This window comes from Megalobrama amblycephala, linkage group LG5 (genome assembly GCF_018812025.1).
Source record: "Megalobrama amblycephala isolate DHTTF-2021 linkage group LG5, ASM1881202v1, whole genome shotgun sequence".
Lineage (NCBI taxonomy): Eukaryota > Metazoa > Chordata > Actinopteri > Cypriniformes > Xenocyprididae > Megalobrama > Megalobrama amblycephala.
Genome location: NC_063048.1, coordinates 38,780,278 through 38,792,925, shown reverse-complemented (window position 1 = coordinate 38,792,925; position 12,648 = coordinate 38,780,278). Strand labels below are relative to the sequence as shown.

General features: G+C 37.4%; 1 protein-coding gene and 2 long non-coding RNA genes across 3 annotated transcripts; all 3 read left to right on the top strand.

Moving 5' to 3' along the window:
• Positions 1–1,516: 1,516 nt before the first annotated feature.
• Positions 1,517–2,799, top strand: LOC125269319. Its single transcript, XR_007185076.1, has 3 exons — positions 1,517–2,079; positions 2,607–2,679; positions 2,760–2,799. It is a non-coding gene; the product is annotated as an uncharacterized LOC125269319 (long non-coding RNA).
• Positions 2,800–3,398: 599 nt separating this feature from the next.
• LOC125269318 lies at positions 3,399–5,283 on the top strand. Its single transcript, XR_007185075.1, has 4 exons — positions 3,399–3,971; positions 4,236–4,301; positions 5,093–5,153; positions 5,245–5,283. It is a non-coding gene; the product is annotated as an uncharacterized LOC125269318 (long non-coding RNA).
• A 7-nt stretch (positions 5,284–5,290) lies between these two features.
• Positions 5,291–11,998, top strand: LOC125269317. Its single transcript, XM_048192222.1, has 5 exons — positions 5,291–5,311; positions 8,652–9,657; positions 9,817–9,972; positions 10,120–10,212; positions 10,300–11,998. Exons 2-5 carry the CDS (start codon positions 8,662–8,664, stop codon positions 10,630–10,632), a joined length of 1,578 nt encoding a protein of 525 aa, XP_048048179.1. The 5' UTR covers positions 5,291–5,311; positions 8,652–8,661; the 3' UTR covers positions 10,633–11,998.
• The last annotated feature ends 650 nt before the right edge of the window (positions 11,999–12,648 follow it).

The window sequence follows — 12,648 nt, the reverse complement described above, 5'->3', positions numbered from 1 at the left end:
GGTCCGGTGAACCCACTAATGTACCCACCATAAACGACTGGATGAATCGGCGTGAAGCCACCTGGAACAGAGCACACACCCACTTACAGCATGCAGTCCACCGTCTGAGGGAGCAAGCTGATCGTCACCGCCATCCTGGTCTTGAATACCGTCCCGGTCAGTGGGTTTGGCTCTCCACCCGAGACTTACGTCTCAAGCTCCCATGCAGAAAAGTCCAAGGTACGTTGGTCCGTTTCAAATCACCCGTCAAATCACACCAGTTTCATTCCGTCTAGCACTGCCTAACCATTTTCGCATATCTCCCACTTTCCATATGTCTCTGCTCAAGCCTGCCGATGGTCCCAGCGAGGAGGGGGAGGAGGTGTCCGGTGTCCAGGGCCCCCCACTCATCATGATCAAAGGCAAGGAGGCCTATCAGGTCCGCGAACTGCTGGACTCCAGACGCCGGGGAAGAGTTCTCCAGTATCTTGTCGACTGGGAGGGTTTCTGAGCGTTATTACCCTGTCTGATTGTCTGTTGCTGAACCTGCTGTCTACCATTTACGATCCTCTGCCGCCTACCCTGACCTGTGCTTTGTCTGCTGTTCTGTGAGTGATATCTGCTTGTCCTGACCCTTGCCTGTTTACTGACCACAATACTGCCTGTCCTTTGCCATTCCTGTTTGCCCCTGTTAGACCTTGCCTGTTTGACTATGCTCTTTATCAATAAAGCATGCAAATGGATCCCAGCCTTTGTGAGGAATCATTACATTGAGTGTGCAACTTTGTTTTATGCATGAATAAAATCTGATAACATTAAGTATGTTCAGGGGTCAAAGACTTACAAAACTCATTTTATAAAAAACATGTTAAATGTAAATAAAGTGTCTATTTTAACATTTCAAATAACTATTGTGAAAATAAAATGTCAACATATTTTTTTTTGGGGGAGGGGGGGTTGTTTTTGTTTTTAAATACATAAAATAAAGTTAAATATATTTTCTTGGCATTTTCAAATAAGTGTTGGCTTTTAAGTTGAGCTAACTTAAAATAATAAGGCAACTTGTCACATTTAACTTTTTCAGTTAACTCAACTAATCCACTCTAGTTAACACTCTGTGGTCTGAGGGTATCGCCGGCGATACCACCGCGTTTTTTTCTTACCAGTGTGAAAGAGACTCAAAATACTCCGTCAATGTTGCACATACAATTAAGAGTTATACACCATTTTAATCTATTGAATATCTTCTTTCATTTGTGTACACTCAGAGTAAAAACAAAATGCTGTGCTTTTTGTAAAATAAAGAAAACTAACATGATGTGTGTTCTCTCGTCTCCCTCTGAACAAAGTCCAGTTCTCAGAAAATGAACTGTAACTTAGTGAATACGAATGACAAAAAAATTAAACTTATGTCTAAAGAAACGTTGAAATGGCAGGTTTTAAATCGTGTAAGTCAAATCGAAAACAAACCTTCTGTGTTTATGTAATCTGTATGAAAAGAGAGCCATGTCAGAAGTCAGTGATTCAGCTCATTATCCGCTAATGCGGCCACGCCCACGGAGCCAGCGCTATTCAGACGCAAATTCAGTCAATACATGCATACATCGTCTCAATCGTGTATTTATTGTCTTGAAAAGTGTTTATCTGGATGTTAAAGCGTTGTTGTAAAGCATGGTTAGCGAACTCTAGAAGACATGGGCTGCATCCGAAACCGCATACTTCTCTACTATATAGTAGGGGAAAAGCAGTAGGCGAGCGAAAAAGTATGTCCGAATCCTTAGTATTCATAAAAGAGTAGGCGAGAAGTACCTGGGTGATGTCTAATTCTCGCGAGATTCGGACGTGCGTCTACGTAAAGTGCGTCCGAATATGCCTACTTACCTACTATACAGTAGGGGGAAAACAGTACGTGAAAGGAGCAGTATGTCCGAAATCCTCAGTAATCATAAATGAGTAGTCGAGAAGTTCCCGGATGGCCTACTGCTCCCGCCCAGATTCTGAAGTGTGCATCCGATGGACACTCTTCTATCCCAGGAGGCCACGGGAGAGGTACGTCACACTCGAACACGGAGGATAAAAGTGGCGCGGATGTTTTCAAATGTGAGTATTAAAAACCGAAAACTTGGTTCCTTGTGTTAAAATCGCATTTGTTGAACTACTGTAGAGGTGTAGGAAGACGCTAGTCAGTGTAGTATAGTTGTGATTTTGCTGTAAAAACACGTTTTATTTTGTACAGCTAAGAGGGGAGCTTCAATAACCACATTTTAAATAAAGTCGATTACTAAATGTTTATTTAACATCTGACAGGAACATATTCAATAAGTATTGCAGATAATGAGTACATCACAATATGAAATATATATCTTGAGTGATGTGTGCTATTATGTAGAATTCACTGTTGCCAACACTTTACATGAATGTAAGTAAATGTACATGAATGAATGTAAATAAACAAATGTACAAGTAACTACCTAAGTTATTTATTTTATTTGTCCGTTAGTAGCCTACTGTTGGTAAATTAAGGAACATTTGTGTTGGATAAAAAGTGTTAACACATCATCAACATGTAAATGTAGTATTGAGCACATAAATCTTTGAGGAAACTTGAATCTTGTCTGATGTTACAGGGACAGATGAGCACACGTGTGTTTATCCGGTGGAGAGAGGCTGATGAAGGAATGATGGCGTCAATGGCTTTGAGTGAGTATACTACAGAAATTAATACAAATCTATTTAAATATTAACTTGTAGTTTATTTTAATTACTGTAATTTCAAACAGAGTTATTACAGCACTTCTGATTCTTGATGTCGGTATGTTTGCACTCAAAAAAATGAATTTTCAGTTCTGTTCACTTTACCTAAACAATTCATGTTGAATTAATGCCATTGTGGCTTTTTTTAATTCAACGTGATTGCATTATGTTAAACTGACTTAAAACTGTCACTCATTGGTTTAACTTAAAGTTTTCATTTTAAAAGTACATGTTTCAATCACTTAGCTCAGTCAAACTGTTATGACTGAATTAGAAAAAATATAATAACTTACATAATATTTATGCTTTATTTTAAATATTTTTTGTTTATTAATTTATAGCTTGACTATAATTATAGAAGTGCAATTAAACGGTTATTGGTGTTTTTAAGTTTATTATTTGTCTTAAATTGCTGTTATTTGAAAGACAATGTATTATATCCATTTAAAGGGTATTTGGTTTATGTTGAATAAAGCACACATTAGTCTATTAGTATGTCTAGTGACAAAATAAAGCTAATGTGGAGTTTAATAATCAACATTTATTGTGCACATTTAGTGCAAAGCAACATAAATGAATATTTAATTTTAAAAAAAATTAAGGCCTTTACTGTTGTTCATATTTATTTGGTCTAATATCTACTTTCTAAGTTTTGAAAAATAAAGCACATAAAAATTATTCATACGTACTAATTTAAAATAACTTTTATTTTGAAGGAAGAAACTAGAAGAGAACTACAGAACTTAGGATGCAATGAATTTTCCGTATGCAACATATTAAACACTGAACAATGATCTGGTAAAATAATAAAGAAAATTATACAATTCATTAAGGATAGTGAACTTAGAATATAGACATCACATTATACACCTAATCTGAAATCACTTCACACTCCAGCACATCAGGTGGCGGTATGCACCCAAAAAGTTTGTATGCGACCTGCCAGTAAATCCATAGAAGAAGAAGAAGAAACTAGATAATCTATCAGACTTATACAAATAATGTTTTAAAAAAGTCAATTGCACATATAAAATGTGTGTTTTTATAAAGTCAGTCGTACTGAATGTCAAAACATCCTGAAAATAAACGACATTCTCAACCTAAAGGAAGCGGAAATTTGCTGTGACACAATTTGCATATCAGGGCGGCAATAATCATAAAATGCGTTAATGCTGCGCATGTCGGAAATAGATTGTCGCGGCCGCGCCATTAACTGGAAATAAGCTTAAAACGAACAGGTACGTGTTCATCCGTTTCCATTCATGTTATTAGAAACAATAAAATCAAACTTTTTAATGATATCGGTTGATACTAATGTGTTATTATGACAGAATGCACGATTTTAAGCCTAAATGAGATGGCCGCGTCATAAACTGCATTAAACAGCAAACGAACAAGTTACTGTTAACTTCACTCATATATTCAAGTTGCATCAATGTTATTAGAAACAATATTAGCTAACAGTTTTATTATATTGGTTGAACGTAATGTATTTATGGCAGATTGCACGCTTTTAAGCCTGAAACAGATGACCGCGCCATCAACTGAATTAAACATCAGACGAACAGGTATGTGTCCAAGTTTGCACGTTTGTTAGAGTTTAATCAAGATTTAACCCACTGTACTACTATCTATCTATCTTTGCACTGTGTTTGGTCTTTGGTTGCTAGAATGGAATGGATGTATGGCTAATAATTTCTACAGTTGTTCACATTTGTTTCTTTCAGAACCACACACATTTTAGAGTTGTATAAACTCCACTAAAGTAACCAGTACATAAATCCACCAATAGAAACCAGTACAGTCCCTTTGAAGTAAAACTCCACGTTTAGTATTTTTTTTTTCTTTTTTGTTGAAATTCTCATTTTACAACTCGCCTAGAGAAAAAACATGACTTCGACCATTTTTGAATCTGTTCAGCTAATCTCTGGGTCTGGCCGTGGCACTTAGTTTTCATTAAATCCAATTAGTCTAGTAGCATCTTGCTCAAAAATGTTTTAGTACACAGTGTAACTACAGAAATGTGAAGCTTTAAATAGGAAAATTGTTGAAACTATTTGGTAATTTAAGAGTGAGATGCTAATCAGATTCAGCGGTCTGTGCTAAACTAAACTGAAAGTGCCTACGCTAGACCCAGAGATCGTCTGAACATATTTTTGAAAAAAAAAATAGATTTAAAAAGTGATCAAACTCATCTGTTTTTCTCTAGGGGAGTTATAAATTTAGCCTATTTCCAAAAACGGGTAATATTGCAATATAATTAATACAGCAGCAATGTCATAACACATGTATTGTAATATTATAATATGGCAACGCTGGTGATGCACGTGCCTTGTTGACGCTAATGTATTTATGACAGAATGCCAGATTAATGCCTGAAAGAGATCGCCACGCTATCAACTGAATTAAACGACAAACAGGTATGTGTCCATCTATTTGCATTGGTGTTATTAGAAACTATATTAGCCAACTGCTTTATTATGTAGGTTTATACTAATGTATTTATGACAGAATGCACGATTTTTATGCCTGAAAGATCACCACGCCAACAAACTCAAATCAAACCTCGAACAAACAGGTAACTTGCATGTCCATCCATTTGCATCATTGTGATTTTATGTCTGTTAATACTACTGCTTTTTTGAGAGAATAGCCATTAGGGCTGGGAGATGCATTGAATATTAGAGATAATATCGCAGTCATTTTGAGGACCATGTAGAATTTTAGAATATTGCAAATTTAGAATATTTCAGATTCAAGCATACTTACCTAAAACTTTGTGCCAAGGGTCCAGTATTGCCCTTTTATATTCTTTTATATATTTATTTTATACGTTCGCATTTTACACTATAATAGCTGTTCTAAAATAGTTAGTTTTTTTTTTTTAATGGGGTTACAATAAAATCTGAATTTTTGTATTATTGAAAAGAAAATGCAAACATATCGAGAAATATATTGAATATCGTTAAGAAATTTGACAATATCAAGATATCAAATAATTGTGTATATGGCCCGGCTGTAATAGCTTATATTTGTATATGATTTCAGACCATGAACTACAACAATCAACTAACACTTTTTTTTTTTTTTTTCTTCAATTTTCTCAATTGTCTGACAACTTTTTTTTGGCTTAACACTGAAAGACCCATTTAGATATGTGGAAGTGTAAGACCTGTGAGTTTTCAGCATCTTCTAGATCTGAGTTGTTGAAACATTACAAGTTAAAGCATAAACACTTTGGCCGAAGCCACTCATTCCCATGCATGCATTCAAGTTGTCCTTGTTCTTTTAAGACATGGAACGCTTTATTGGTCCATCTTAGTAGAGTCCATGCAAATCATCAAGATCCTGCACAATCAGAAACTGACTACCTTCAGCTGTCATCTGTGTTCAAACTCTGGACTTAGTTGTGAAAAGGATTATTTTGTTCACATGGGTACACATTTGAAGAAAAATGAAGTGGTTACTTGCATGTTTTCTGGTTGTGATTTTCAGACAAATGTTTACGGTACCTTTAGGTCCCACAAAAACAGAAAACACACTCCCCATTCATTGAGTGACTTTAAGTTTGGTGTAGTGTCTACGTCTAGGACACATGAGTGTGACAGTGACGCTCACGAAAGTGTACAGGTTAATGAAGTTGCTTCTGATAATGTATGTTTTGAAAGCAGTGCAGAAGTTCAGGACCTACCTGGTGTTATTGTTGAAAATTTTGCAGCAATGTTATTGAAATTGGAACATTTCTTTCATGTTCCAGGCATAGCAGTTAATGAGTTTTTAGAAGAGCTGCACTTTTTGTTGAGTACCTCATCCCAAACTGCTACATGTGACAGGCTCAAAGAACTGTTTCAGGAACACAGTCTTGACTGTGATGATGCAATTATTCAAAATATTGCTAAAGCTGTGTGTGAGTCTCATCCACTGCACACAGCAATAGAACCGCGTGGTCCACTAAGCACAGTGTATCGGCGCAAGGAGTTTTATAAAAGTCACTTTTGTGTTGTTGAACCTGTTGAGTACATCCTTGATTCACAACAGGGAAAAACTTTTCAGTATGTTCCCATTTTAAAATTCCTGCAACAGCTGTTAGCCAAGGAGGATGTGATTGAAACAATACTGGCAAACCACAGATATGAGCATAATGAAGCTGTTTATTCATCTTATCAGGATGGCAGTATCTTTAGGGAAAATGCATTCCTGTCAGGAGATGACTTACGCCTTTTGTTAAGGTTGTATGTTGATGATTTTGAAGTGTGTAACCCTCTTGGTACCTCTCGGAGAGCACACAAGCTCTGTGCAGTGTATTGGACTCTAAGCAATTTCCCTACAAGTTCTCATGCAACAATGTCGTCCATTTACTTGGCTGTGTTGTGTAAAAGTAATGACGTGAAAGAATACGGCTTCAGTAAAATCCTTGAGCCTCTTCTTGAGGACCTGGCACATTTAGAAGAAGTTGGCATTTTTATTCCTTCAGTTGGTCATTTTGTGAAGGGTACTGTTCATGTTGTGATTGCAGACAACCTTGGGGCCCATAGCATAGCTGGTTATGTTGAGAGTTTTTCTTCTGCGTATTACTGCAGATTCTGCACTGGAAAGAGCTCGGAAATTCAGACTAATGAGGTTCGGTCAGGTGGGTTTAGCCTTAGAAAGAGAGAGAGTTATGATGCTCACCTGAAATCTGCACAACAGACTGGCAGCTGTTGTTTTGGTGTTAAAAAAGAATGTGTATTCTCCACACGCCTTGCACATTTTCATGTTCTCTCTGGCTATCCCCCGGATGTAATGCATGATGTTTTTGAAGGCGTTGTACCATTTGAGCTTAAACATTGTTTATCAATGCTTTTATCAAAGAAGTACTTCACCTTTGAATTTCTCAATGAACGTATTGTTAATTTCCCCTATAAATGGGCGGATAAGACAAACAGACCTCATGCAATCCCTCGCTCAATGTTCAGCCAGAATACTATTGGAGGCAATGCTCACGAGAACTGGAACCTGATAAGGTTGCTTCCATTTCTTGTAGGACACATGGTGCCAGAAGATGAGCCTGCATGGCTGGTGCTTATGGATCTCAAAGACATTGTTGAGCTTGTGGTATCACCAGTTCACACTGATGAGTCAATTGCATACCTTGATGGCAAAATTTCTGAACACCGACAGAGGTTTCAGGGAAGTTTTTCCAGGTGTGAAGTTAATTCCAAAACAGCACTTTTTGGAACACTACCCTGCACTTATCAAGTCATATGGTCCACTTGTGCATCTGTGGACTATGCGCTTTGAAGCCAAACACCGCTTTTTCAAGCAAGTTGCTCGGGTTACCAATTGTTTCAAAAATATCCCCCTTACACTTGCAGCTAAGCACCAGCTAATGATTTCTCACAGTTTGAAATCGTACCATCTTGAAAAATCTGCACTAGATGTATCAACTGTGTCAACAGTGCCTCTGACTGTTTTGAGAACAGAAATAACACAGGTCATCCAAGACAAGTACCCAGACACTGAATTCATCCAGATCACCACAAGTGTCACCAGTAAAGGCCTCAGTTACAGAAATGGGATGATTGTGGTTTGTCGCTCTTTAGACGGGCTCCCTGAATTTGCAGAGATTATTCAGATGTGTATAGTGCAGAATGGACTGTGTTTTGTACTTAAAGGTCTGTGTGGTTGGTATAGAGAGCATTTTAGGGCCTTTGAACTGACCTCTTCTCCATCAAGGGAGATTTTCTTTCTTGAACTAAGTGAATTAGCTGATGGATATCCATTGGCTGACTACAAGGTAGGAGGTCTCCGTTTGGTGTCGCTGAAAAGACAAATTCATTCATAACAGTTGCCATTTAAATATTTCTTGTTTAACTGTATGAATGAAGCTTATGTACCTACAGTGCAAACAATACAGTTCTTTTTTTTCTCATCAACAGGATTGTAAAAATGACATCCACCATCATCCTGCGTGTAATTCTGGGAGAGAACAGTGCACAGAAAGTGACACTTCAGAATGATGTCCTTTGTTCTTTGGCAGAGTTAATGAATGAGATACAGACACAGTGTAATTTGATGGGAGAATTCAGACTTCAAATCATGGACCCTGACTTAGAAGATTTTGTGAACCTGACTTCCACAACTGATGTTCAGAACAAAAGCACCCTTAAGGTCATCAAACTCTGTGACTCTTTAGCAGTATCTCCATCTCCCTCATCATGTGACACAGACATTCTGTCTTCAAGATCATCCTCTGAAGTATCACGTTCTTCATCCCTTGACCCCCAAGAGTTGACTTTGAATACAAGGTCTTCTTGGCCAACCTGTTTTGTTGTGCCCCGTTTCTCCTATGATGCAGAAATTAAGCTGGAACAAGGCAATTCAGAATACCAAAAAAATGGCGTTCTGCTGAATCCAGACCCAAAGCTGAAATCAGACATTTTGAATGGACTTGCTGAAGAAATAGTAAAATTCAAAGTGTACCTGTCTGATGCTGAATTCAGTGAAGTGGCTGAAGCTCTTATAAAACCGCATCCTTGCATTAAGGAACAAGGATCCTTAACAGGCTGCAGTGGCTGGAAAAGAAGCCTTAAATATAAAATGTCAAATTACAGAACCAAGCTGCGAAATCTTGGTTGTAGTGAAGTGACTGTAAATGCCATGAAGCACAAACCTATGGGTGTAAGCAATCCAGCTTTTGGGGTCAAGAAGCCACGCAAGGCTGAAGTTAACTTTTGTCCCTCATTTCTTCCTGGTGAAACTCCTGACAGCATGGAGCAAATAAGAGTCTCCCTTCTTTCTGAGGTTAAGAAGAAGAACAACGAGCAAACTCTGAGAAGATTAATGGACCTATCATTTGCATTGAGAAGACAAGAGGTTGTCAAAGAATCTCCACTTATTGTTGACTTTATGAGCAGATGGCCAGCTTTGTTCCAAGAAAATGAGGTAATTCACCCTAATGTCTAAGTGGGATTTTACATAAAATTAAATGTATTAAAATGCCAGTAAGTCAAATAAAATAATTTTACCATATGAGAACACATAGGCTAGCTAGCTTTTTTGGGCATACATTAAAGTTGTGGTGTTTTTATCTTTGTGTTTTAGGTTTGTGCTGAATTTGCACGGGTAACAACTGTCGCCTTAATTTCAAAATTCTTCTCAAAGCTGGATGAACACACTCCAAGTCTTCTGAAGATATTTGCCAAGAGAGGTGGAGCTCAGGGACGAAGGATAAGGAAACTTCTTGTGCCACTTACAAAGGTATGATAACTGCAGAAATTGTTTTTCTAGATAAATTAATGATTTGTTTCTCAATTATGACTTGTGTGACTTGAAAATGTATTAGTTTATTGGTACATGTTAATTTTAGCATCTCACTCTTATGCTAATTTTCTTTATTTTCCCTAGTGTGCCTGCATTAATGTTAAGAGGGAGTGTGTCCTCAAAGCCCTGTTTGTCTACCTAAATGAGGATCCTGACAATCTCATCAAGGAGTACATGGTATTATTGGCTGAATATTCTGACAATATTTTTTGTGTATAACAATAAATTTTATATTATTATTAATGTACTTTGTTCTGTTTATAGGATGTTGATTTTTCCAACTCTGAATCTGCACTCAAAGAAATGGTGATGGGCGTTTTTGTCATCAGATGTGAAGGAGGTGAAGGATGTGAAGGATGTGAAGATGAACCTGTGGACGTTGGAGTAGTTCTTGAAGGAGTTACAGCACTAGAAGGGCTTGGTAATGTAACTAATGGTGTTGCATTGCTGATTGGGCTAATATATGCCCTAAATCTAAGTTATCCGAAGGAGCTTCGATACACCTTTGAACTCCTGCAAAAAGTGTTCCTGGAGCTTGATGGACACAAACTCTCCACCAAAGTTCAAGTGCTCAAGACCAAGCTTTTTACACCCTGAAACTGTAGCTAATTGTTTTTGTGTCAAATAGTCAAAGCAAGCTCATGTTTCATCTTCACACATTTTAATGCCTTTATTGATTTTTGGCCTTTTTTATGTTTTTGTACATAAGTGCATATGTAAAGAGGAATAGTTTCCTAAAAATTACATTTGTCCTTAACTCGCCCAATTAAGTCAGAAGGTCAAGGAAAACCATCAGGGGTTTCAACGACACATGGGTTAGTGTAGCATATGCACATGTATCAGGACAATCAATAAACTTTGGAGTTTTCAGAATGCTTTTAACCTGATGAACTGTGTTCGTTAATCACTAAGTCGGCTCCGACCAGTCTGCAAAGATGAGCCCATTTGACATCTTTGTGGCCTGGGCGAGGTAAGACAGTGGACCCAATTTCCTAGCTTTTGGAACATCAAAGGATCAACCCCCGGTTGTGGGCAAGAAACTCAGCGCCAGAGACTGACCAGACAAATTCCACACACACACATATACAAACATGCCTAGAGATGGTATGTACCGTTATTCTCAAGATATGACTGTGCCAAAGTGTACCCGCTATATTTTAAGTGCATATATGCTTCCTAGTGTTTAGATTTTAGAGTTTAAATGACTGTAGCCATTCTAGTTTCATTCCTATTAATGTAATTTTGTCTGTAAACCATAACTTCTTCTACATGTTTCGTTTATATGTCAAGTCTAGATTCTTTTGAAAGCTGTTCATCTGATTTATTCCATAATGTATGTCACACTGCTGACAAATGCATTGTACTATTTTTAATAGTACTTCGAAGGAAAATGAACACTAATCCAACCTTGTAAATCATGCAAATGAGTTTGCAAGACAAAAACAAAGGGAAAGCTTTCCCGCCAACTTTGCACCCATGTTATTGGCTACCCCACCTCAAGGAGGTGTGTCGGCTTATCTGTCATAAAAGCAAAGACGCACAATCTCTTGGTTGTTCTCCCGATTGTCTCTCGTCTGCTCGTGCACGTCCCTCTCGGACGTCTCCGGTGACCACGCGCTGCCATCGCGCTCACCTTCGGGACCGCCATCTTCCAGCGAAACTCACTCTCAAGTCCTCAGTTCAAACCTTCCCGCGGAACGGAAGAAGCCAACGAACTGCACCAGCGCTAAACTGAAATCCGACATGCACAACCAATGCAAGTATACTGCCGTTTCTCAATCTTAGATAAGGAAACTGTTTTCCGCGCTGGCTCAAGGACTGTTTGTAAGTTTGCTACTTGCCTTCTCTCTTTCCTTCCTTTTCTACTTTCCCCTTGTATATATATATGTGTATATCCTCTGTATATATTTAGACGTATAACCTCGGTAGTTGTTTTCGTATATTAAAAACGCATTACATTTCATGCTTATTGTTCTCCTGCTCATTCATAAAACCCAGGTCACTTTAACGTTTCGATCCTATATCCTTGCTACGTTTGGATGCTAGAAGAGGAAGTCTTTTTCTAATGGCCATAGGAAAAACCCTTCCTTTGATAATATTCTATGAGGAGCTTATTTGCTGGACAAACTAACAGTTTCTCTAAATAATTATTAAACCAGAACTAATCATATATGTAATTGATTATAATTCGTTGTAATCAATTCACAATATATGTTTAATTCCCCGTTGGGTCGATATATGAATCATAATTTATTCATAATCAATTTATGAATTATTATATTCATATTTCATCCATAAATTGATTAATAACTGTACGAACCGCTACATCGTTACAGTTAGTTAATGTTGACAATTTAATTTTTTTTTTTTTTTTTTTTGTCAAACTTGTCCTTTTAAAACAATTTTTGGTTTTTAACTGATGGTTTTAATGGCTTCTGAGTGTTCTTGAAGGAAAGACGTTTTAATGAAAATGTATTTTAAATAGTTTTCAAAGATGTTCCACAGCACACGTTGTATTTGCTTGTCCTTTACAAAAATTATGCAGGCACATTTTGGAATTAGAATAGAATTATAGACAGCTTGATGGACACAAAGATAACTCTTTTTTTTTTT